This window comes from Pyrus communis, chromosome 11, assembly GCF_041283825.1.
Source record: "Pyrus communis isolate YQ-2024b chromosome 11, ASM4128382v1, whole genome shotgun sequence".
Lineage (NCBI taxonomy): Eukaryota > Viridiplantae > Streptophyta > Magnoliopsida > Rosales > Rosaceae > Pyrus > Pyrus communis.
The window spans coordinates 857258-883389 of NC_142575.1; the positions used below are offsets into that span (position 1 = coordinate 857258).

General features: G+C 34.6%; 3 protein-coding genes, 1 long non-coding RNA gene and 1 pseudogene across 4 annotated transcripts; 2 read left to right on the forward strand and 3 right to left on the reverse strand.

Annotated features, from left to right (window-relative positions):
- The first annotated feature begins 3790 nt into the window (after window positions 1-3790).
- LOC148692621 (uncharacterized) lies at window positions 3791-4870 on the forward strand. Its single transcript, XR_015953671.1, has 2 exons — window positions 3791-3978; window positions 4665-4870. It is a non-coding gene; the product is annotated as an uncharacterized LOC148692621 (long non-coding RNA).
- Window positions 4871-6022: 1152 nt separating this feature from the next.
- LOC137743861 (peroxidase A2-like) lies at window positions 6023-7955 on the reverse strand. The gene is made up of 4 exons (XM_068483795.2): window positions 7733-7955; window positions 7199-7387; window positions 6809-6971; window positions 6023-6669 (listed from the first exon to the last, which is right to left on the reverse strand). Exons 1-4 carry the CDS (start codon window positions 7943-7945, stop codon window positions 6260-6262), a joined length of 975 nt encoding a protein of 324 aa, XP_068339896.1. The 5' UTR covers window positions 7946-7955; the 3' UTR covers window positions 6023-6259.
- Window positions 7956-12944: 4989 nt separating this feature from the next.
- On the reverse strand, window positions 12945-14964 carry LOC137743864 (peroxidase N-like). Its single transcript, XM_068483797.2, has 4 exons — window positions 14677-14964; window positions 14351-14533; window positions 14057-14222; window positions 12945-13523 (listed from the first exon to the last, which is right to left on the reverse strand). Exons 1-4 carry the CDS (start codon window positions 14899-14901, stop codon window positions 13099-13101), a joined length of 999 nt encoding a protein of 332 aa, XP_068339898.1. The 5' UTR covers window positions 14902-14964; the 3' UTR covers window positions 12945-13098.
- A 3989-nt stretch (window positions 14965-18953) lies between these two features.
- LOC137741452 (peroxidase N-like) lies at window positions 18954-21423 on the reverse strand (annotated as a pseudogene).
- A 1174-nt stretch (window positions 21424-22597) lies between these two features.
- Window positions 22598-25691, forward strand: LOC137743397 (Plastid-lipid associated protein PAP / fibrillin family protein). The gene is made up of 11 exons (XM_068483279.2): window positions 22598-22891; window positions 22992-23045; window positions 23336-23410; window positions 23814-23933; window positions 24113-24304; window positions 24471-24554; window positions 24649-24735; window positions 24904-24957; window positions 25053-25132; window positions 25216-25323; window positions 25433-25691. The coding sequence occupies exons 1-11, from the start codon at window positions 22637-22639 to the stop codon at window positions 25518-25520; spliced, it is 1197 nt and encodes a 398-aa protein (XP_068339380.1). The 5' UTR covers window positions 22598-22636; the 3' UTR covers window positions 25521-25691.
- The last annotated feature ends 441 nt before the right edge of the window (window positions 25692-26132 follow it).

The window sequence follows — 26132 nt, forward strand, 5'->3', positions numbered from 1 at the left end:
TTTTTTTTTTTTTTTTTTTTAATCATTCTTGGCCGTTCATAATTTCATTTTAACAAAGTAACATTTAAAACTCAAATCATAAAAATATATATCCAATGTTAGAACATTTATCCTTGTCTACTGATGAAAGAAAAAATATATAACTTTTGGATTTGACGGTCACATGGACGTGTGGTGTTTTTAGTCTACACTTCAGTGACATAGCCAGACTCTTAGAGAACAAGGGGCTTTCTACACGAAGAAGGGGAGGAGAAAAAGTGGGCTGGGCAAGCAGTTTTAGAGTAAAATGATTAATTCATATTTTATGATATGAATGTGCGATAAGATTATTAATATATGTTATAAAATGAAAGAATTCGTAAAATCACTCAATGATATGTCGGTCATACTGAAAAATTATTAGTGAGAGGCGGCTATGAGATTTTTCTCTTACAAAAACAAGAAAACTAAAACTAAAAATATGCCACTTGCCCATATGTAATTACATTTGCATGCTTTACTGGCAACTTACAAGACTCGAAGATGCGATCGACCATACACAAGCTCAACGTCCGTTGGGAAGGAGTGTCCTTTTAAAGCAACCAAGAATTCTGTTAACCTCATCTCACAAAGAATTCTAGTATGCTAGTAACCTCCACACATTAAAATGTAGAAATCAAAATATTAATTATATAAATTGGAACTTTCATAACCCTCAACATAAATAGGCTTAAATAAATGATCAGTTAAACTTCAAATAAAACAAAACCAAACCTGAAAATTCAAATTAAAAGAATTAGAACCCTTTCAAATTACAACAACTATATATAGCAACCTCCCAGTTTCATTATCCTAAAACCTTTCTGGAGATAAAGGGGGTTTAATTTGTCTCCTTTTCTCTACCTGATTTTGCATCCTTCTTGTATACGTTCGACACCACCTCTGATTGTTTTCTATTTGTTTCCTGTTCTTGGATTTCCTTCTCTTTGGAGGTTTAATGAATCTTCACCATGAGCAAAAGGAAAAATTAATCATCATGCATTCCTTTTCAAGTGCAGCAGCAATATTTGTTCTTGTTACCACTAGTGTTAGCAAAATGGTTAGGAAATCCACTCAACTAAGCTCAACTTTCTATGACACTACATGCCCAAACGTGACAAGCATTATTTGAGGTGTGGTGGAGCAAGCTTAACATAATGATACTTGGGTTGGTGCCAAACTTATCGGGCTCCATTTTCACGATTGTTTTGTAAACATACATAATTAATTAAAGAATCTATTATTGGTACTTTAAAATATCAAATGTAACATAACAGACATATATTTTTATGTGCAATACTGTTTAAATTAATTTAACAGGTAACGATGCATGCATGCATGCATGCGGGGATGTGATGGATCGATTTTGTTGGACAACGCACTAGTGAAAGAGAGTGAGAAAGATGCAATTCGCAGTAAAGGGGCAGAAGGATGACAACAGAAATGAATTCTAGCGAGAGTAGACATGGTCGACAGAGAGAATGATTCATTCTTTTTTCTCTATATAATGATTATACAATGATCTGAGTATATATACATCCTTTCACAATTCTAACAACTTTAATTGTTAAGCATTGGATTAGTGACATCTGTCATAATCCTAGACACATACAAACACATCTCCATACGCAGAGACTTTTATACCCTTATCATCCCTCTCAAGCAGGCAAGGCTCGACCATGCATGATATTGGAACAGTGATACGCAAATAAATGAGATTAAGTCGGACTCACTAGGCTTTACTGGATGGCTTCGGGTTTGCTGTCCCTAAAAGTGTGTTTCATTTGTGTCTCCTTACTAATATGTTGACACATGTCCTTTAACTTATATTGAAACTTAACTCTGTTAACTTTATTTACTTAATATTTAAATTAAAAAAAATCCAAAATAATAAAAAAAAACTGTTGGATTAACGAAGTGAGCAAACCCAGATAGGTTTCCTCTCACAATGATAAAGTTCCATTTGCACAAACACACGCCACTGCATCGCTGAATTCCGGTGGAACCCAAACAATTTTCACAATTCCAGCAGCCTCACTTCTACCAAAACTCCACCTTCACGTATCAATTTCCACAGATTACAGCATCCTAACTTCTACCAAAACATTTCACTTCAATTCAATTCCAATACATATTCATCATCATGCCTTCAATTTCAATTGAAACTTTAGTCATCATGGCTAGTTTTTTTTTTTTTTCCTCTAATCAACGAGGCTGAGCTAAGTCTCAACTTTTACAATACAACGTGTCAAATTGTCTCTGACATTATTTGACGTGTTGTAGAGCGAGCTCAGACCACCGATGTTCGAACTTCGAATCGGAGCAAAACTCGCCCGTCTTCACTTCCACGCTGTTTCGTCAACGTAAGTACCAATTAATCTATTTTTCAATTCCTTGAGTACTACTAAGGATGTAGGACAAATGATATACTAATACTTTTTTTTTCGTGCGTGTGAATATACGTGACATAGGTGTGATAGTTCAAATTTGCTTGAGAAGGCCGAGGGATAGATAGTGAAAAGAACGAAGCTCCTAATCTGTTTACAGATTGTTGAATGGTCGATGACATAAAAAAAAGCCCTAGAAAATGTGTGTTCAGGAATCGCGAAAAAACAACCTATGCTGATAAAATATTTTGTCACAACGTTGTTTTGGTGACAGACACAGTTTGACGGCTGAGATTTGTCACCTCGAAAATGAGTTGATGAAATCAAGATTCGTCGGGAAAGATCTTGAACAACATGCTTTTAGCGACAAAATTTTTTGTTGAGAAAGGCTCTTTGCCAACTAATTTGACTTTGCCGACAAACTAATTTTGTCGGCAAAGTGGAAATTTCTAGTAGTGTTTGGTATTTTTGTAGTAATGTACTAACGTTTTTTCATTAAACTCTTATTTTGGGGCTTGTAATACTTAAAAGAAAAATGGTGTCTTTATGTTTTGAAGTGATATTTATGTGCCATTATGATATATACATACACAAATTTAGTATTGTTACACCCGCCCCTGCTTATAAGGATAATTTTGTAACTCTCCATAAAATTTATAGAATTATCATATTAGTCCTCATTTTTGTCACACCATCAAGATCTGAAAATTTAAATTATTAACCTATCTCCTAGGCTGCCACGTGGCAGCACCCCAACTCCCTTACTTTTTTTTCTCTTTTGTTCCCCCCTGCCGTGACATCCTTTCCTTTCTTCTTTCTTCTTTTTCTTTTTCTTTTTCTTCTTTTCCTTCTTTTCTTTTGGTTTGTCTGCACCCTTTTCCTCTCTCTTTCGAAACCTCTCTCTTTCCTCTCCTTCTTCTTCTACCCGTAACAACACACACACACACACACACACCCACAGTCGCACCAACTCAGGGAGAGTCACCATCATCGCCATTCAACTGCATATATATATATATATATATATATATATCTCTCTCTCTCTCTCTCCCTTGCTCACGGCGCCAGGAGGATCCGAACACCTCCGGCGAGTTTTGTGATTTTTCCAGTTGGGTAAGCATGGTTTCTTCCTTTTTAGTCAAGTTAGATGTTGGTTAAATGTGGTTACTGAGTTGGGTTCATGAATTTTCAAGGTTTTGGAGAGTTTTTGGCACGGGTGAAGGCACCCAAATTTCCGGCGAGATTGTGGTTTCCGAGGGGTTTTCCGGCCACCACAGGCCGTTTCACGGTGAACCCAAGGTATAAACTTACTCCTCTCGTCTAGTGCTTCATTTTGGTACCTAGATCGGGGTCTAGGTTGTAGGTTTGGCGTTGATCGTTGACTTTTTGAGTTTTCGTGCGGGGATCCTCCTAGGCTAATTTCGACGTTCTAAACCCGTTTCCGATGTCCGTTTTCTCAAATTCAATCGTTTAAGTAGAGTTTGACTGAAAGTACTCAATTATGTGTTTAGGTGCGATTCTTAGCGGTGATTCCGTTATTCCTGTTTAGTACGGCTTGCACCATCGGTGTACGGTGAGTGGACCCCTTCTAAAAATGCATGTTTTAATGGTAGAATTGCATACACAGAAAAGCATGACTTTACGATTATGTTTTATGAAACGTTTTGAGATAACATGCTTACTAAGGCTAGTTTGAATTATTACTATTTTTCCTATAACCCATGTTCTTATATAATATCTGATGGATGACGATATGATATTTAGAACATGTTTAGAACACTTCTTTATAGTATAGACGATGGATGACTTTATACTATGAAGTTGATTTTCAATATATGTATGTTCACTGGTTTTGTACTTACGTAGTGGTCCTTTCCGCTACGGGACGTAGGGATAGATCCGGTCCGTCCCGGGCGACGGTTTGGTATTGGCATAGGGCCTGAAGTGTGTTTTCCTCTGACTGTCTGCTCAGAGACGGGGAGCCGGCAAAGGGCCTGAAGTGTATTTTCCTCTGACTGTCTGCTCAGAGACGGGGAGCCGGCATGGGGCCTGAAGTGTTATATCGGACATTCACTAGTGTTTATTATTTATGCGATTTATGATTTGAGACATTGCACGACATGCTAGATTTCGGAAAACCTATATTTATCATTATACTTATGTTTTCATAAAACCTGGGGGTTAGTACGTTGATAACTGTTTTACTATTACTGTATATATAAACTTGATCCACTCACCTTTGTTTTGCGCCCCCTTCAGGACCTAGGAACGAGGATTACGACTTGAGCTACGAGGCGTTCCCCTACCAGTGATTTGTGTCATATTCGCTCCGCTTCGCCACCTATTGTAATAACACTTCTTTATTCTTAGTTCTGCTTATACTCTGTATTAGACTTATGCTCTGGATGTGCTGTGTGTTTACCTAATTTCAATATTTAGAAGTTGAACTTTTATTTGTGTGGTTAGCCTTTATTGCGTACTTTAGTTTATTTTCTCAGTTTTGTTTAAATTAAATGGTTTCGTCACCCTTCGGGTGTCGGCCAGCACGTGACCATCTCGATGTCCCTAGGACCTCGGGGTCGGGGCGTGTCAAGTATTATGTTTTCAATAGTTTTGGGGTCAAATTATGTTTTTCATTTTCATTATTTATTAATTTAAAATATATTTTCCTTAACAGGTAACGGGTCGGGTCATATTACCTGATAATATTAACTGGTTGATTTTGGGTCGGGTCATATTACCCGTTTACTTTAACGGGTGTTATACGACACAACCCATTAAGATATCGGGTATGTCACGAAAACGACACGAACACGGAAAACACGACACGGATGCCAAGTTTACATTTTACATAAAAAAAATTGTACATTTTACAAAAAACAAAAATATTATATAAAAAATTGGTGCATTGCACATTTTAATAACATTAAATATTGTTACAATTTTACATAAAAAAAAAAATTGGTGCATTGGTACATTCATAAAAAAAATTAGCACATTGTATTGTGTATTGTACATTTTACGTAAAAAAAATTGGTAGATTGATATATTAAGAACGTTGTACATTGGTACCTTCATAAAAAATCCATACATTGTATTGTATATTTGTACATTATATATTGGTATATTATACATTTTACATAAAAAAAATTGGTAGCAGTCCCTAACTACGAGTGTTCTTTGATTGAAACCTTATTGATTTTCAGTTTTTTTTTATTTTTATCGAGGCCCCCGACATTTACTAATGAGATTAAATAAAACCAATGATTTATAGGATTGAAAATATTAACAGATAACACACACACACACACACACACACACTAAATGACTTTTGGTTAGAATTCAAAATTTTGAAGCCATTTTTGTTAGTTTTTATTAAGATTAATTGCTAATCCGAGTATACTGTAGGTTGTGCTTTATTTAATTAATTACATATAATTTAACATGTGGATGAGCAACAAGTTGACGTTTTAGGGTATAATTCTAATAATCTTAACAGACATCATTACACCATGATCTATCATTTGTTTGATCTAACATATATATATATATATATATATATATATGTATATATATATATATATATATGTATGTATGTAGCATGAGAAACTTGATCATGAAGTAATATAATGGCATGGTGCCAGAAAATAATATAAGTATGACTTCTTTTTTTATTGTATATCAACCTTTGACAACATAGATAAACAGAAGAGAACAGCGAGGAAAAGAAATTGGCTGCCTATAATATGACAAAATACTTAAACCTCATGCTATTAGACTACCGTTATTTAGGGCACATACATAACCCTAATCATTTTTTTTTTCTTTTCAAAATACTTATGAATAATTTTCAATTAATTAACCCTTCTGCAATTAGTCCTAATCTCTCCATTGGTGCCTGTCAAAACTCCTATATTCCCCATATTGATCATGGACTGACCAAAGCTATCAAAAAAGTCACTTTGGCTATTTGCAAAGCGGTTCACAATCGCAACGGTATCTCCGCTAGTTGAGAACAGCACCTGATCGGTTTGGAGAAGCCCACGGTTGTTTTGGAGATTTGTAAAGTAGTTGTTGTCGAAGGCATCGCGGGTGGATTGGTCAAGGTCGTTCAATGTATCTCCGTTGCCGTTTTGAGGACATGTTTGGCGGAGGGTTTCCAAGTATCCGGCTTCCATCGTCGGGTCCGGGTTGCCGGTGCCACTGAAATTGTAGAGGCGGTGAACGAAAGTTGAACATCTTGCCCGGCCAAATGTATGAGCACCTAAGAATAAAGGAAACAACCACATTTAAATTCTAAAAATAATTAGAGGTTGACTTATTATTACGTGGTGTACTGCTAGCTTAATCTGGTGATTAATTGTACTATTATTCTGGTCAATTGTGTGTATATATACGGTTACCTGATAAAGCAACCAGATCAGTGGAATCTAATCCTGCGTCGCCAAATTTTTGTGAAAGTTGATCAAGGTTTTCGCCAAAGCCTGGAATGGCAGTGGTACCAGCTCGGTTGGCTGTCCTACTGTCTCTTCTTCCCAATTGAACTTCCCACGTCGGCCCTCCATTCTGCATATATATACCAATACAAATATTACATGAAGAACTTTTTGAACAACAGTATATGAGGAACTGCTTAAAATATATATGCTCCAAATTTCCAAGAATTGTTCATTAATTAGATTATCTCTTCACCGCCATTCGCATTCTTTTTTATTTTCTTTGGGGCTGGTTCTCAGATGGATTGACCATTTCCCAATTAATTAAACTAATTAGGACTTTTAATATGTACGTACCGCAGAAACAAGAATTTCAGAAGCAATTGCTAAAATGTCAGAACAGGAGACAACACCAGGGCAAACATTCTCGAGAGCAGTTTTGATATCATCTACGACGTCGTATCCGTCTGTCGATAGATTGGGACCTGCATCTTTCTCGCTATCTATTCCATCTGCGTTGTCTAGCATAATCGATCCATCACAACCCTGCATGCATGCACCGTTAGCCATTAAATTAAAGTTATTTAGTATTGCACGTAAAAACACAGTTCTTCCTTTGACAGAGCATCCATCTGTTCATTATTAATAGACGGATTCTCGATATATTATTGGTCAATAACATATCAACAGCAAAACTTTTTTATGTTTTAGCAATGTATTATCCGTATTATCAAATACAAAATCCATCATTTAGCAAAGATGGACGCTCATGCGCGTAGAGCTTTATGTAATATATATCTCATTGTACGTTACCTGATGATATTTTTTGAACAAATATTACCTAATGATATTTAGAATAACCAATAACATTTTCCTTAATGAATTACATACATTGACGAAGCAGTCGTGGAAATGCACCCGGATGAGTTTGGCACCAAGCCGGATGTCATTCTGTTGAGCTTGCTCGACCACACCACGAACAATGCTCGTCACATTCGGGCATGTGGTACTGTAGAAAGTTGAGCTTAGTTGAGCGTTAACATTTCCCAACACACTAGTAAAAACAAGAACAAATATTGCTCCTGCAATTGAAAATGAAGACATGATGATTAATTAGGAAACTGAAAATTGAGAGGTTGCTAGCTATAGATAGTAGCTCTTGGGGTGGGAGATGAGATGGGTTCTATATGAGGCTAATACCACCCTTTTATAGAGAGAATATATAATAGGTGAGATTTCAGTGCAGCGACAAGCATTTTGTGCATGCATGCTTTAAGCAAATGACCAGAAAGATCGTTCTTTGAATATTCATACATGGAAATTTTCAGATAATTAAGCTGATGTGGGCCTATTCGGAATCAGGAACATTTCTAAGTATCCTTTTAAGTTGAAGAATTTTCAAACTTTTCGGTGGAGGGAGCAATTATTTTAATCTAATTTTGTATATATTTCAACGGTCCAAGGGCCATATATAGTAATTATATTGAGGACTTGATATACTAATAATTTCACCAGGAAAAGAATTGGTCCGGGGAATGAATAATGGAATCATGAAGCAATGATTGTCATTCGATCGTTGAATACACCATCTATTTAATTTATATTGTTTGATATACTTCTTTTCTCTGTGTAAAAAAGTTATCACAGTTTGATTAAGAGACTTAAGTGAAAAATGCCGTATTTCATTTCACTGTGTACTGGTTATTTTCTCAAATCTATAATTTACAAATTTTTTTTTTTTTTTTTTTTTACATATATTTAGGGTATGTATGCATAGCATAAATGTAATGAGGTTTACCAAATTCTTCCAAGCATTGCGTGCATAAACGTTGACAAAGAATTACCCATTAAATTGGAAGATTAATAAGATAAGTTTTCTCCATGTCTAGTCCCTTCAAAATAAAAAAATCATTTACGTAAACTTAAATATGCAGTAAATTTTATGAGGTACCCAATCCATATACCATCTATTTCAATTCTAGTCACCTATCGAGATCAATATTGTTGACGTATACAACATGAAGTAGTGAGACTTCTTCTAATTGGATATGTAGGGAGTAGGAAACATACGTATGATGAAGTCTAGCATTCTAGAATTTTTGTATATTGACCGGAGGCTTTGGAGACAATCGAATGACTTCAATCAGTATGTCAAACCGTGTGGGTACGTACGTAGCTGTATGGACGCGCTCATTTAATACTAGCATCCTATTACGGGAATGGACACATATATCTCAGTCCTGTATAATGTATGTTTATCATAAAAAGTTTATTTGAAGATCATTTCTATAAAAAAAAATTTAATTATTTGAATCACAAATTATTTATTTATCCCAATGTGTAGAACATATCAACAGTGTGCGTACCAAGTAACATTGATGAATTGTACATTTATTTGATATATTTAAATGACTAAACGGTTTCTTATTCAAATGTTTTTTTTTTTTTGTTTGAAGATGATCTCCAAAGAAAGATTAAGAATTGAACAGCTCCGATTTTGGAATCTATCACAATGAGTGGTATATGTGCATTCCGTCATGGGGATGAAAGTATTTTCTAATAGAAATTTTTAAGTATACCTAGTACACAAGCCGATACACCACCTGTAATAATATAAGTGGAAGGAGACTGAAGAAAGATGATGTTCCACCATAAAACCAATTGGCAATATGAGTTATAGCCCATTTATTTATAAGCACATGCAAATCTTTCCCCGATGTGGGATTCATCAGCTCAACATGAGCCCTCATGTGTGGTGAATTTTCAAGGCTAAAGCGTGGAGAACACAAATCGGGTGACATGAAGCATGTGTGGCCGTTAGGCTTCACACATTGGACGACTTGCTATGATACCATTAGGGGTGCAACTTGGGTTGGGCCAATCCGAACCTGCTCATGTCCAACCCGACTTTAAACCTGAACAAGTGCGTTTTTTTTAGTTATAACCCACCCGAACCCAACCCAATTTCAACCCGTTCATTGATTGGGTTGAGTTGGGTTGATCATTTGCTTGTCCATCCCAACCCAACCCAACTGATTAACCAAACCCAATCTAACTAGATTATAACCCATATCAATTAATGTTCATACTACACCCAAGTGAGCCAAGTCCAAAAAACAACGCCCTTTCTAATTTTTTTTTTATAGTAAATTACCCTTTATAATTACTTAAGCTTTTAGGGAATAAGAGACTTTGATTAGTCAGCCCATATTCGTAGTCTCTAAATCCTAAAGCTTTATAGTAGATTGATTTATGAAATTAAAGTTAGCTAGCTTTGATGTTACTTGGCTTAATTTTTTTAGGAATTCTTGGAACTAAGTCGTTACAAAATTAAACTTGAAAAAGTTGGGAAAACCAAACTCAACCCAAGCAAACCCAAACCCAATTAAACTTGAGCCCAAATGAACCTGAATGAAACCCAACCCGAACCCGAGCCCAAGCCCAAATTGTAAAAGTTTGGTTAGGATTGAGTTGACCTTCTAACCCACCCGAGTTGTACCCCTAGATACCATGAAGAAAGTTGAGGTTCCACCATAGAATAAATTGGCAATATAAGGTGTAGCACACTATAATTAAGCACATGCAAAATCCATTCTTTTTCTGATGTGAGAATCTTATTCTCAACAATATCATAACTCTACTTATATTATGGCATGTACCAGCTTGTTTTCTAGTATGTACAAGAAAAAAAATCTCTCCTAATTATAACACGGGATGTACTACTTTATATTCCGATGGTACACTCTCAACGGTCGCCTACATTTTGACCTCCAACATTTTAAATCATTGTTTTTTGGTCATTCCAATATATTAAATTAAATTTAAGAAAGTTGCCTAAATTCAATCTCTTCAACGGTCAAGTAACTTTGAAGTTAATTTACTGTGTCATTTACTGCTTATAACTTTGACCTTATGTATAGGTTAATATCATATCAATTAACTAGGGTAGTGACATATAGAAGATTTGAATAGGGTGGAATATTGTTAGGTATGTTTTTGTGAAATGCAGAAAAACATCTAATTGAGCTTGAAAATAAACAAAAACAAGAGTCAGCAGTGCTATCCAATCGGCTCGTTTATTGTATTTTATTTTGAAAAAAAATCGGCTCCTTTATTTATTTGTTGGAAATTTCCTCCTTTTTTATAAATTTATATTATTCTTTGGCCAAATTTTTTTGGTGATCCTTGTGGTGATACTCTATTTTTAAATAGACCCATGTGGTGAAAAAGCTATTAATTATAATCATGTGGTGAAATTCGCTATCAATCATAGTCCAAATTGGATTTTTCCTCATTCTTCTGCCATTAACCAATCATAAAGCACCATGTGGATATAAATTTTTTTTTATTTTTAAAACTTTTAGAGCTACAATAAAAGAATAAATAAACAATAAAATTACAAGGTTCATATTATCAGACTTTCTCATTGCAAGAGAGTCAAGAGTCCAAATTCAAGATTTAAAAAATCATAAAGTACCTTGCCGCGTTTAGATTAGAATATAAGTTATCATGCAAACATTGAATTTAGTTACATTTTAAGAAGAACAATGGTGGACGGGATGACTAGGGTTATGTGAGAGAGGGGGGAAGGTGGTGGGTGGTCGATGTGGCTGTGGCTGACAAGGGTAGGGATTGGGGAGGGATTTTTTTTTTCCTTCTATTTTTGTTGATTGTAAAAAATTGGAATTACCAAAAAAAAAAGAAAAAAAATGGAACGACCTTTTTACCCCTGCATGTGGATGAGTTTTTGACAGAAATTTCAATTTGGATTACGATTGATAATGAACTTTACCACAGGGTTAAGATTAACACTTTTTTCACCACAGGGGTCAATTTAAAAGTAGTGTCTCACCGTAGGGATCAAGAAAAAAATTTAGCCTTATTCTTTATATAAGGATAATATAAATTTATAAAAAAAAACTTTAATTAGTTGCCTAGTTGAATATTCTGAGCATATTTGATGAGCGTTTCAGCTGAATTTTCATCTAAGCAAGATACAAGCCAATAGTAATTCATGATATACATGATGAAATACTAGCATGCATGCATCCAAAAGTTTAAAGAAAATGACAAAAATATTTCTTTTTTGGACTAAATATGTGAATATTTACATTTGAATGTGAACATTTAATTCAAAATCAATTAACAAAACGAGGGACATGACCATAAGTTTTCAAACTAATAGCCAGGGAAGGTTTCTATTCTCCAATATAGAAATTTTTGAGAAATTTCTCAAGTAGAAGGTGTTCATGTGCATTATCAATATAATGAAAAGATCTTATCAAAACTAAAGGGATTCTTATTTCACAAATATTTTGGCTGGAAAGTCACAGGTTTTAATCCGTTTTGCGACTATCTACAAAAAGCCATCATAAAACCTTTTTTTTTTTTGTTACCTTCGCCCTAATCAAAGCTTCATATATGATCATGATCGGACATTACAAAAGTGTCATGATCAACGAAACTCCCTTCTCACTAGCCATGTGTCTGGGCCCTGCTTGAATTTTATTTTATTTCTTAATTTTCAAGCTTAAAAGTTTAATACAAGGCACTTCTATAGGTTAGCTCTTCTAAATTACTTATAATATTTTTCTTACAATGTTCACAAATTGGTTTAGATATAAATCAAAAAATTCTGTTTGACTCAATAAATGCTAAGGTCACTTCCAAAAGACTTAAAAAAAATTCCTTGCAATGCAAAAGCGTTTTCAATAACTCAACAATCACATTTTTCACAAAATAATATGAAGTATAACTCACAGTTTTTAATTAGTTTTTCAAAATTTTGCAAAACTAACATAAAACCTATTTTCGTGGTTTTCTCACTGAACCTTAAGATTCTTAAAATTCACACAGGACAATCAGGAGATGTACTCGCCAACGGAACTCCTTGGTCCGCCGACATTTTCTTATTGATTTTATGTTTTCCAGCTTAAACTTTAGTGAGAAACACTTGACTTACAAATGGTAAGTCCACTTGGTGAACGGCTTTTAAGTATACCTTAATGCGCAGGCAAAAATACTCTCATTTTTGACAAAAATTGCGAACAATAAAATCACGACTTTTAATTGGGTTTACGAAATTAAAGTCATACAAGGGTTACTACACGTAGGAACTTCATATATATCTCAAAAGAAAATAAAAGGAGTTTATTCCACATACAGTCTACATAAAAGATTCCCCCAAGGCATTAAAGCAATTAGGAGCTAGGGCAATAATCTTGCGGAATGCAAGTCCACTGCTAGCTAGACATATTTCATGCATTAACAGCCCTGCAGTTCTTTCTGATCTCTCCAGCAGACCCAGTAAGAGGACTAATATTCCCCATCTTGATCATAGAATTAGCAAAATCAGCGAGGAACAGATTAAGATTTGAGTTATAGCTTTGGACCAAACTTTTAGTCCCTGTTGTCACAGCTTCATCACTAGAAAATAGAATTTGATCTGAACCTAGGAGGCCCTTCCCGTTAATCAAGTTCTGAAAGTAATGGTTGTCAAATAGATCAGTTGAATTCCGATCTAAAGGTGCGGTATTGTTTCCATCACTGGTCTGCGGACACCGATTCTGTAGATCAGTTTGCATGCTTTGTTCCATTGTACTATCAGGAGCACCTGTTCCTGAGAAGTTGAAGAGTCTATTGCTGAAAGTGGCACACCGTGCCAACCCAATTGTATGAGCTCCTACACATAATTAAACCCCTTTAACACATTAATTAACTGGTAGATTATATCAACTAATGATGTATTCGCTCTTAATTAAACAGCAGTGAAGAACATGACAAAATCTGAAGAACCTTATTCAGTATTTGGCCATTAGATAAAACATCAACATAATTTCCCTCACTTTGATCAATTAGAATGGATTAAGTGTCTCAGATACTTACCCTCCCTTTCAAAATAGAAAGGACCGTGTCTCATGTTTGATGAACAATTAATGTTAGGACTTGATCGATTAAATTGAACAATTTTACGACTAGAGAGAAAAGAAAAAAAATTCTCCTTCCCAATGTTTTATTTGATGGGTCCGACCCAGTCCAATCTTTTCTAGTTCCGGCCATAAAACGAGATTAAAGACTAAAACCGCTAAAGATATTACTCTCTAATTACATGCTCAGAAATAAATATTTTATATTGTCCTCTCTGCATGCACACAAGAGAAGCACATGAGACTTAAATAAAGGGTGTTGAAATCACTATAGCAAGTATACATGTACCTGATAAGGACACAACGTCTGTGATATTTAGGCCCACAGCGGCAAACTTGGAAATGATGATATCTAGGGCTTCAGTTGGCGCAGGAAGTGCACTGTTTGCTCCTGTCTGATTTGCCACTAGACCATCTCTTCTTCCAAGTAGAACTTTCCATGAAGTTCCTCCACTCTGCAAAATGTGGCAATATTAGTATAATACAACATAACATGTTTAATTATGAATTAAGGATCTAATTAATAATGGCATGCATGATAGTGGATATTAATAAACATAATTAGCAAAGTTAATTAACTTACTAAGAGCACAGAATCTCTAGCAGCTATGGCTAGTATATCAGCACACGACACTACTCCGCTACATGAGCTCTCCACAGAGCTCTTGATTCTGTCAACGACTTCAAACCCTCTTGCTGAATTCAAATTTGGGCGGGCATTCTTCTCACTATCATTACCATCCAGTAGCAGTGACGCATCACAACCCTACACGTGTACATGAAAGGGAGATCATTTAAAATTGGGAGGCCTATGAGCTGCAAATAAAAATTGTGATGCATGCATAAACAGAAATCGGTATATGAAAACTAAAAACAAAATCACTATCTACGGGATCCTTAAGAACTCACATTGACAAAGCAGTCATGGAAGTGAAGCCGAAGCAAAGAAGCAGCCATTCGCATTTCAGACTTGACAGCATTCAGAACCTCTCTTCGGACAATTTTGAGAACATCCGGACATGTTGCGTTGTAGAAATCTGTACTTAACTGGGCTTTCGCGACAAAACACAAGGCAAAGAACGTGATCATTGCCAAAGAGTAACGACGGCTAAAATTAATGGATGACCTTGTCATTGTTACTTAAGAGATGACACACTTAATGCTAATCAATATGGTTAAGGGCTACTTAAGTTGTATGATCAGACATTCCTTGAACTCCATTTATAGCCACGATTATGCGTAAAACAACAAATTTTTAATTAACTATACAGTAGTGTATAATTTTGTTTATCTATTTGAAAACTAGCTACTAGTGCTTATGATGTATGGCGGCAGCACTCAGTGCTTCACCGCTTAGTTGCCTTCATGAACTCAGAAAACAGCACTGAGAGTGTGAGACTGATATTAATTAGCATAATCTCAAGAGATTAGTGCATTTAATATTGCCGACAATGCGGATAACTGAAAGAGTGGTGGCCTAATTGCTCTCAGTTGTACGCTTATAATATAAGAATTTGATTTCTATATGCAAGTTCATGAACGACAGAAGATTGGCAAAGCATACTATATACGATATAGTGCATACCTACAGAAAGCCAAATGGTTTTTTGCTTCCACTTTGGCGCGCACATGATTAAATTATGCTTGCATTAAGAATTTTTTAACAATAAAATAAGGCTGAGCATGCAATATGACCATCTTAAAATTAAAATTATTTTCACTTGATCATAGTGATTTCTTAGTAATGGTCTGTAAAAACGTTAAGTTGGAATTGAAAGCATCTTTATCCCTGTTGATAAGAGTTGACATTTTGGGGAAGCATGCAACTCACAGAGTGCCATGTCTGAGGGCACTACATTGCGCCATTTTGTCTCTTCTTCTTTTCCTACCCCTGTTTCCTCCAATGAATACAAAAGACCAACATTTTAGAGACTATTAGCAACTTCACGAAATTAAACATTAATTGGTTGAGCACCAAGTTTTTTTGACGTTTAATTATCGTTATTGGTACAGGTAAGCCCACGTTTTGTTGCGAAATTTACAAATTTTTTATTTTTGCAAAATATTTTCTATCATGATTAAGAATTTTTTACAAGGTACTTAATAGTGGTTTTATCATTTATTGAGCTACAAATATATATAAAATATTAAAATAAAAGCAAAAAATAAATGGACAAAAATAATAGTGGGGCCCAAAACTTTGTTGAAATAGGACTCCATCCACAAGAATATCTACAAAAGGTCTTACATAAATTTTCAACGCCACGGTGTAGTGACGGTGAAAACATATAGATTTTATAACAATTTCTAAATAATTTTGCAAAACCGCCTAAAAACTGTGATGGTTAGCCCACATTTTTTTAAAATGCAACTTTTTTTTTAGCAAAATATTTTCCATAGTGATTAAGAGTAACATTAAAAGGCAATTGAAAGAGATTTTAGCATTTGTTGACTTACAAATATATTTTTAATAGAATATTTAAGCCTCAAACTAAAAAATAAATGGACAAAAATAGTAGTAGGGCTCAATAGCATTGCTGAAACGGGACTACAGCTACAAGAATATAAACAGAAAGTCTTACATGAATTTTAAAAACCTCACAATGTGGTGAAGGTGAAAGCAAACAAGTTTTACAACGAGTTTTGTACAAATTTGTAAAATCCCTTGGAAACCGTGATAATGTCCACAATTTTTTTTGAGAAAAATACAAAATTGTTATTTTTGCGAAATATTTTCGATGATGATTAAGAGTCAATTTGAAAGGCAATTGAAAACGATTTTACCATTTATTGAGCCACAAATATATTTTTAATAGAATATGTAAGCCAAAAACTTAAAAATAAATTGAAAATTGTAGTGGGGCCCAAAACATTGCCGAAACAGAACTCTATCAACAAGAATATTAACAAAAAGTCTTACATGAATATTCAAAACCTCACGGTGCAGTTAAGGTTAAAGAAAATAGATTTTACGACGATTCTTAAATTTGCAAAATAGCTTGGAAATAGTGAAGGTTAGCCCACATTATTTTAGAAAAATGCAAAAATTTGTATTATGCGAAATATATTCTGTTAGATTAATATTAACTTTATAAGGCAATTGAAAGAGGATTTACCATTTATTCATCCACAAATCTATTTTTAATAGAATATTTAAGACGAAAAACTGAAAAATGAATGGACAAAAATAGTAGTGGAGCCCAAAACATTGCCTAAACGGGATTGCATCTACAATAATATCAATAATAAGTCTTATATGGATTCTTGAAACCTCATGGTGTTGTGAAGTGAAAGCAAGTAGATTTTACGACGATTTTTGTACAAATTTACAAAATCGCCTAGAAACTGTGATGGTTAGCCCATGTTTTTTTCGAAACAAGAAAATTTTTATTTTTGCAAAATATATTTTCGTCATGATTAAGAGTAACTTTATAGTGCAATTGAAAGTAGTTTCACTATTTACTAAGCTACAAATATATTTTTAATTGAATATTTCAAACGAAAATTGAAAAATAAATTGACAAAACTAGTAATAAGGCCCAAACAGTGCCAAAGTTGGACTCCATGCACAAGAATATCAATAAAAAAATCTTACATAAATTTTCAAAACATCACGGAGCAGTGAATATGAAAGCAAGTAGACGTTACAACAAGTTTTGTACAAATTTGCAAATTCACCTAGAAACCGTGATAGTTAGCCCACATTTTTTTATTTTTTTATTTTTTTTTAGAAAATGTCATTCTTATATTTTTGTGAGCCAAAAATGTATTTTTGATAGAATATTTAAGCTGAAAACTAAAAATAGATTGACAAAATTGTAGTGGGGCCCAAAACATTACCGAAACAGGACTTATCCACAAGAATATTAATAAAAGTCTTACAAAAATTTTCAAAAACTCATGGAGCAGTGATAGAAAATAGATTCTATGATGATTTTTGTACAAATTTGCAAAATTGCCTACAAACTGTGATAGTTAGCCCACGTTATTTTGGGGAAAATGTAAATTTTTTGTTTTTGCAAATATTTTCCGTCATGATTAAGAGTAACTTTATAAAGCAATTGAATTTTTTTGTTTGTCGAATATGGCAATTGAAATTGGTTTTACTATTTCTTGAGCCACAAATGAATTTTTATTAGAATATTTAAGTCGAAAACTTAAAACTAATGGACAAAAAAATGCAGTGATGCTCAAAACATTGGCGAAACGGGATTCCATCTACAAGAATATTAACAAAAAATCTTGCACGAATATTCTAATCCTCAAGGTGTGGTGAAGATGAAAGTAAATAGATTTGACGACAATTTTTATAAAAATTTGCAAAATCGCCAAGAAATCGTGATGGTTAGCCCACCTTTTTTTTTGAGAAAAATGCAAATTTTTTATTTTGTGAAATATATTCCGTCATGATTAAGAGTAACTTTATAAGGCAATTGGAAATGGTTTTACCATTTATTGAGCCACAAATGTATTTTTTGGAGAATATTCAAGCCCAAAACTTAAAAATAAATGGACAAAAATTGTAGTAAGGCCTAAAACATTGGCGAAACGAAATTGCATCTACAAGAATATTAACAAAAAGTCTTATATGAATATTCAAAACGTCACGATGCGGTGAAGGTGAAAACAAATAGATTTCACGATATTTTTTTTGTATAAATTTGTAAAATCACCTAGAAACCGTGATATGCGCTAATAATTATTTGGGTTGCATGTAGCTTGATATGAAACCTATTTACAAGTCGTGGATGCATTACAACAATCTACAATATAGAAGAATTGGTTCACTAGCTACTAATAGTACCGATACCTTTTAAGATAAAACTCAACACCGACATAGAATTATAATATTAGCGCTAATGAACCCAATATTTGGACTTGGGTGATTGAGCACAATATCAGTACTAAGTAGTGGGCTCATGCCGTTGCACAACAATTTGGTTACGTAGCCTCTTGCCTGGACTTGGAACTCAGATATCTTGAGTGAGAGCTGGGTATCCTTTCTTGTCATTTATATTAAGTTAATTATTTCAAAAAGCAAGAGTACCAAATGCATGTTCATTCATGCTGATCCACTTCTCTTATTTATCAACAAGCAGAGGTCACATAGTATATTTATGATGTTTGAGATACTAATTTATGGACGAAGAGTACTCTATATTGATACTAAATGGAGCCTACCGCATCTATGAATTAACCGCTCTACAATTCTTCCGAATTTGTCCACTCAGACCAGTAAGTGGCCTAATATTTCCCATCTTGATCATGGACTTAACAAAGTCATCAAAGAAAAGCTTAGGGTTTCTTCTGTAGCTGTCAACAAGAGTTCTGGTCATCATTGAAACGGATTCATCACTACTAAATAGAATTTGGTCAGAACGAAGAAGACCCCTTCCATCGAGTAAGCTCTGGAAGTAGTGGTTGTCAAATAGATCATTCGAATTTTGATCAAGCACCGTTACTTCGTTGCCATCGCCATTCACAAGACATACATGTTTCAAATCAGATAGCATGGTTTTTTCCTTTGTACTATCTGGACCTCCAGTGTTCGAGAAGTTCCAGAGTCTTTTGCTGAAAGTGGCACACCTTGCTCTTCCAATTGTATGGGCACCTATGTACACGCATGATGAGCAAAGGGAATGAGTACACAAAGGAGGATAGGGCACTACATTTTAGATATAGGGATAAGTTTACACACACACACACACACACACATATTATATTATATATACATCTATATATATACACTACTAGAGAGTTTGACCCAATATAATTTCATTTTTAGGACTCCCCAATTCCTTTGTGAAACCCCAATACCAATCAAGTTTGACTCTCAAATGCAAAATGCATACAAGCACGCCAACACAAAACGAAACAAGAATCTCAGTCGTTTCTAATATATTAGCAAAGATAGAAATTGCAACCATTCCTATAATTATATAGGCTTTTTTGTTATGTACCTGACAAGGAGACCACGTCTGTGACATTGAGTCCAACATTGCCAAAGTTTGAAATTATTGTCTCCAATGTGTCATATTGAGAAGGAATGGCAAGATTAGCTCCTCTTTGATTTGGCACCAGTCCATCCCTTCTTCCCAGTTAAACTTTCCACGACGGGCCTCCACTCTGCACATTGTCATGCCCTTAGATTCATCCATCACGTCCGTTCTTCCATATACTAATTATATGAATCTCGAACCTCTACATTTAGAGGCCGTTTTCGCTACATGCTGCCTAATGACCTTTGCCACGTTTAATGATTTATCTAAACTAAGAGGGTGGGGGAGTGAGCAAAGCCTCACAATGGGCTAACAATAATGTAGTTTAAATTCGTATTTGTCACGTTAAATTAAATGTGATGTAATATATTGTAATTACTTACTTGAGCTCTTTTCTGACAAAACAACAGCTAACTAGTTGTTTTTTAGTTGAGCTAGTTGCATTTGAAGAAAGTTAGGGTTCCACTACAAAACTAATTGGCTATAGAGAGAGTAGCCCAACTTACTTATAAGTTTAGCACATAGACAACAAAAAGCGGGTGATGTAGAGCAAGTGTGGCCATTGGCTTCACATGCGGGACAACCTGCTCTGATACCATGAAAAAAGTTGGGGATCCACTATAAAACCAATTGGTTATATGGGTAGTAGCCCAATTTACTTATAAGTCAATATGACAAGGTTCCTCCTCCCATCAATGTTGGATTCATTCTTCACAACATCTATTATGGGTTGGTCAGATGTTGGAGGGAATAAAAAATCATCCCTTGTTCAGATTTGACTTCCTATTCGATTTGGGCTCATGACTCACCTAATTTTGTCATTTACTACGTTGCATCGGCAATTTAAGATAACAAACTATTGACACTTCAAAAATCTAATTATGCACCCTCCTCATAAGAGTATTTTTCTTTCTAAAACTATAAAGTTTAGAGTGCACAGTTAAATTTTTTTAATACCAATAACAATTCCCTTTAAGATATTAAGATATTTTTTATATTTTGTTTCTCTAATTCGTTTTCTATTTGAACTCCTAGACCTTCTAGTACCAAGAGGCATAATATAAACATCTTTAGGGTGCTAGGGGTATGTTTGAGGTTTCCTCATTTCTCTAATAGATTCCTGCAAAATAATGGGTTTCATACCTTCTCTTTGGCATGTTGGGTCAGAATCTAACCCACTACCTTATTAATTTGAGAAACTAAAGATGAAAACTTACCAAGAGTACAGAATCTCGGGCGATCAGAGCTAATATATCAGCACAAGATACAACTCCACTACATGCACTCCACAGCATTTTTGACTTTGTCTGCCACTTCAAATCCTCTTGTTGAGTTCAAATTTGAAGTGGCAAATTTCTCACTGTTACGTCCATCCAATAGAATGGATGCATCACAGCCCTAATTAAGGTCAAATTACGTGAAAATATGATTCGGATGAAATCATAAAGGCCTGTAAAAAAAAAAAAAAATTGTCAGAAATTTCTGAACTCACATTCACAAAGCAATCGAGAAAGTGAAGCTGAAGCAACGAAGCTGCCATTCGCATTTCGTTCTTTACAGCATCTATAACCTCCTTCCTGACTATTTTACAACGATCTGGACATGTCTGCTTATAGAAATCTGCAGAAAGATCAGACTTCACAGCTAAACATAACATGAAACATTTATGAGCAAAAATAAGCTATTATAGTCCATAGATCAATTTTTCATGGTTGTTTAGTGAAGGCCAAGGATGAAGAGATAAATTTGAAGTTCTATTAGTAGCCAAAGTTCAAGCAGCTAAATTGAAATTGCATAAACCCCAATCCATAGATGAATTAGTGCACTAAATGTTTGGCCAATCAAAAAGTGACAAAGCTGTAAGATTTCTGATTATTGGATTGCAATCATATAAACTTGTACCATGGAAAATGTGAGACAATGAATCAAAGTAAAACATTTGGAAAGCAATAAGGGTTCAATAATTCAAGGAACTTTGCTAGAATTCCGTGATACAATCATTAAGTTGCCGATGCACCAAGAATGTTGAATAGTTAGAATTTTCTAATATTGTGTTTGGAGGAGTGGCTTTAAAGTACAGAAGGATTTTAGATTCGATTGTTAAAATTGTACAACAAAAACATTAGCAATAAACTAAAACTATAAAGCTGCTATTAGAACACTACATATATTCCAAACATATTTTAGCACAAGTTCTATCGTACTTTAAATTTTGAATTCTCTTGTCCAAACACACCATAAAGGACTAAAGACATAGTCAGGAACAAGTTAGTATTGACATTATAGAGTACTCAACTATTCACAGGATAAGATTATGCAAACAATCAAATGCAGATAATTTTTTTGGTGTGATTAATTGTCGCATGTCACACTGTATTACTATCGTCACATGTCACATTATATTACTAATCCAGCTTATTATAACATATAATAATGTACACAAAATATCAACATTAATATCTACCCATATTATTATACTTGAACTAGAAGTAATAATCTTCCATGACAGTGGTTGTTACATCCAAAATATTTTGCAATCAAATTGTGATCAATTGTACGTTTTATACTGTTAAAGCATCCAACACCAATCCAATTAAACATAATTTCTAGGTTAAAGCCAGATTTTCAACCAAAACATTTAAGAATTAGAAAGGAAAAGTAGAAAAAGATCTTAAAAAAATAAAAAGAAAATGTAATATATGGCGCCAATTCATCAAACAAAAGTAACAGCAGACACATGTAGATATATCCACAGTATATCAGTTTGGACGTGTCTGATGGATAACTTGCCACGTGGCTAAGACCGAAGATATTAGTCTGGTTACACTCATGAGCCTCTCAGCCTCTGCTTCTTCAATCTTTGGTCACCAATGGCGGCAGCAGCAGCAAATCTAACAAACCTGAGAAGCTTCCATTATTGGCGCCAAAAACCCACATTCTCACCATCGCCACCAACTCTTCCCTTCTACAGAAACTCTTCAGCTTCAAGTGCAGGCCGTACAAAGACGTTGACGAAAGTGTTGACTCAAGAAGAAGTTTCGTTTACGGAGCAAGAGAACTCTCTCGTCGAAGCCCTCATCGGAATCCAAGGCCGAGGCCGCTCTGCTTCTCCTCAGCAACTCACCGTAGCACTTCTCTCTGCTTCACCTTTTAAAATATCCTGTAATGTTTTTGAGATTTTTTTGAAGAAAATTGATTGAACGAGAATTGCTAATGCTTTTGTAGGATGTTCAAAATGCTGTGAATGTTCTTGAAGGTTTACAAGGCGTTCCTGACCCGGTTCGTCATCGTTGTTATATTAAAATTCCAAACAGATGCATATATGTGCTTTTGAGAAATACGCGCAATAAAATACCGGCCACAAAGTTTTAATCAAAAGTAGAACTAAGAGACGCTACACTGATAATAAGTCATATAGTTTCTTTTTCGTTTCTCTTGGGTTTTATTTTTTATGTAAAGTTTATAATCGGTTATATTTGTGCATATTTCCGTGTATGCTTAATTTATAAAGGGTCTCGTTAAATATATTTATAGGAATATTGAATTTGTATGTTTTGTTATGTATGCAGACAAGTTCTAGTTTAATTGAAGGACGCTGGCAATTGATGTTTACTACAAGACCTGGAACTGCCTCTCCAATCCAAGTATGACCTTATCAACTAAAGCTTTTTCCCCCCTTGTAAATGATTATAATTTTTCTTTCTTATAAAATTAAGAAATTATAAGGGAATATGGTCTGTTTAATTTCTTTCAAATCATTCATCCGAAGAATCAAATTGTTATTTGTTGTGCATTCCTGTAAACTGCTATCGCAAATTTGAAAATTGCAAAAAACTTGGTTTCTTTTGCACTATGTTTTGGATTTCCTTACAAACTTGAAATCATCCACCCTAGCTATGTGACAGATGAACACAGGTAATCCATTGTATATGTAAAGGTATGGATCCTTTATTGAAACCAATTTTGCTTAAGACAATTGGTCTGGCTGATACTCTAAACAATTTGAAAGTGGCATTAAGTTTGAATCATGCTTCTAAAATTTTGCAGAGGACGTTTGTGGGGGTTGACTTCTTTAGCGTATTTCAAGAGGTATATCTTAGGACAAGTGATCCACGCGTATCGAATATCGTCAAATTCTCTGATGCAGCAGGTGAACTAAAAGTAGAGGTACGACCTGCTATCTCCCTAACTCCTAAATATCATCACATATATCTTCTCAAAAGCACAAAAGAGTTACTACCATAGTACCATTCGGTTGTTATCTTTAGCCACCTTTGATTCTAGTAAAAAATGTTGTCATAGTATTTTCTTTTCACTTATGCATTCTCTATTTTCTTTTCACGCAGGCAGCAGCATCAATAAAAGATGGGAAACGAATCCTCTTTCAGTTTGACAAAGCAGCATTTTCTCTTAAATTTTTACCGTTTAAGGTTCCATATCCAGTTCCATTCAGACTTCTCGGAGATGAGGCAAAGGGCTGGTTGGATACCACATACTTGTCTGAATCTGGAAACCTTCGTATCTCAAGAGGAAATAAGGTAATCGGCACTTTGTTGCTTAGTAGTATAAAGATTTTAATACATTCTGTACTGTATTTCACATCAGTAATATTAACACATAGTCAGAGACTTTCAATTAATTGCTTAAATCTTAAAAATGAGTTGCTTATAGCTAAGGATATCCATAAGTATCTTTGTAGTGCAGGGAACTACATTTGTGCTGCAAAAGAAAACTGAACCTAGGCAAAGATTGCTGTCAACAATCTCCACGGGTACAGGAGTTAAAGAGGTGATGTTTCCAATTCAATTTTCTCAAGTTGCATGCCTAAGAAGATTTTGCCTTGTTGATATGGTCTCCTGCAACCCCATTTCTTCTATCACAGGCAATCGATGAGTTCATCTCGTTAAATCAGAACATGGGTGATCTAGAGCTCCAAGACGGGGAGTGGGAAATGATATGGAGTTCACAGGTAATCTCATGCTTATAAATTGGCCATAGAGTGTTTTTATGTTGCCTTTTACAGATATCCTAGCGGCGTGGGAAGTGGAAAAGACACTGAGAGACTTAAATTTGGTGTGACTAAACCACTTAGAATTTTTTTTGCATACAATTTTCACTCGCCTCTCATATGTGGCAGGAAGAGACAGATAGTTGGTTAGAGAATGCAGCCAATGGTCTAATGGGAAAGCAAGTAAGCGAAACTTTATAGCTTCTATTTTCGACAGATTTCTTTCATTCTCTTTACTATTTTCTTCTTCTAAAAAAAATGTAATGCTGTGATTATAGATTGTCAAGAAAGATGGACAAATAAAGTTTGTGGTTGATACCTTACTTGGACTCAAATTCTCCATAACTGGCACATTCGTGTAAGTTTCTCATTACTTGGAATTTATGGTAGTACTGCTGTATTGTGAAAGCCTGATTTTTACATTCTCCATCACGTTGACAGGAAAACTGGCAGCAGAACATATGATCTTACAATGGATGACGCGGCCATCATCGGTGGTCAGTTTGGGTATCCTGTAGAGCTAGAGAGCAAGTTCGAACTTGAGATACTGTAAGATATCTCATTTTGTTATTCATAATTCATGTACTTATTTCCTCAAGATTTTGATTATCTGGAATCCCTTTTCTATGCATATATCTACTCACACTGTATGCTGCAGGTATAGCGATGACAAGATCAGAATTACACGGGGGTATAGAAAAATCGTTTTCGTGTATTTACGAACAGATGGTGTTGAACAGAACTAAGCTGGTCTAACCGAACAGATATAAGATCTAAGTTTCAAGCGACGCAAATTTGCTTCTTGTAGTTCCTTGTGTTGGTAAATATATAAGCACACCCAGATTATTTTGAATGTTTGATTGTAACTCTGAGAAAAAATACATACATATATATTAGCATTAATGTCTTGACATGTATTCTTGGCTATTTTTTGCCTTATCGTAACATCAAATGTAATTATGAAATTAATCGTATCCCAGATATGTTTTACTCTGGTAAGAATTCGAAATTAATTGTATCCCAAATATGTTCTACTCTCTGGTAAGAATTCATTTATGTTACAGTGAAAAAGTTTTATGAGGAATGATTTTGAGCACGTCTGATTTTCTCCTTTTAAACTTTATTTTTGTCTGTTTTGATTTATTCAATTTAAAAGCAAAAAATAAATAGAAGTGTGCATGAGGAGAAAATAGTTGTGCATAAATCACTTCCATCGTTCTTTACTATTCGAGCTTGGTATTTTGGTATTTATATGCTAGGGCTCGGATTACTTATTCAGTACTTCTATGTTCTAAACAAATCAGCAAAATTCTCTCACAAAAAAGGGTACTAAAAAAGAAATATATCTCGTCAATAGA

Excerpts from the sequence above, each read along its gene's own strand:
- LOC137743397 (XM_068483279.2), top strand. The coding sequence starts at position 22,637 with ATGGCGGCAGCAGCAGCAAATCTAACAAACCTGAGAAGCTTCCATTAT. Across the intron at positions 23,046-23,335 it reads TACAAGGCGTTCCTGACCCG|ACAAGTTCTAGTTTAATTGA; the intron begins GTTCGTCATCGT and ends TTATGTATGCAG. Across the intron at positions 25,133-25,215 it reads TCCATAACTGGCACATTCGT|GAAAACTGGCAGCAGAACAT; the intron begins GTAAGTTTCTCA and ends TCACGTTGACAG.
- LOC137743861 (XM_068483795.2), bottom strand. The coding sequence starts at position 7,945 with ATGTCTTCATTTTCAATTGCAGGAGCAATATTTGTTCTTGTTTTTACT. Across the intron at positions 7,388-7,732 it reads TCCACGACTGCTTCGTCAAT|GGTTGTGATGGATCGATTAT; the intron begins GTATGTAATTCA and ends GCATGCATGCAG. Across the intron at positions 6,670-6,808 it reads TGATCTGGTTGCTTTATCAG|GTGCTCATACATTTGGCCGG; the intron begins GTAACCGTATAT and ends CTTTATTCTTAG.
- LOC137743864 (XM_068483797.2), bottom strand. The coding sequence starts at position 14,901 with ATGACAAGGTCATCCATTAATTTTAGCCGTCGTTACTCTTTGGCAATG. Across the intron at positions 14,223-14,350 it reads CTAGAGATTCTGTGCTCTTA|AGTGGAGGAACTTCATGGAA; the intron begins GTAAGTTAATTA and ends CACATTTTGCAG. Across the intron at positions 13,524-14,056 it reads AGACGTTGTGTCCTTATCAG|GAGCTCATACAATTGGGTTG; the intron begins GTACATGTATAC and ends AATTATGTGTAG.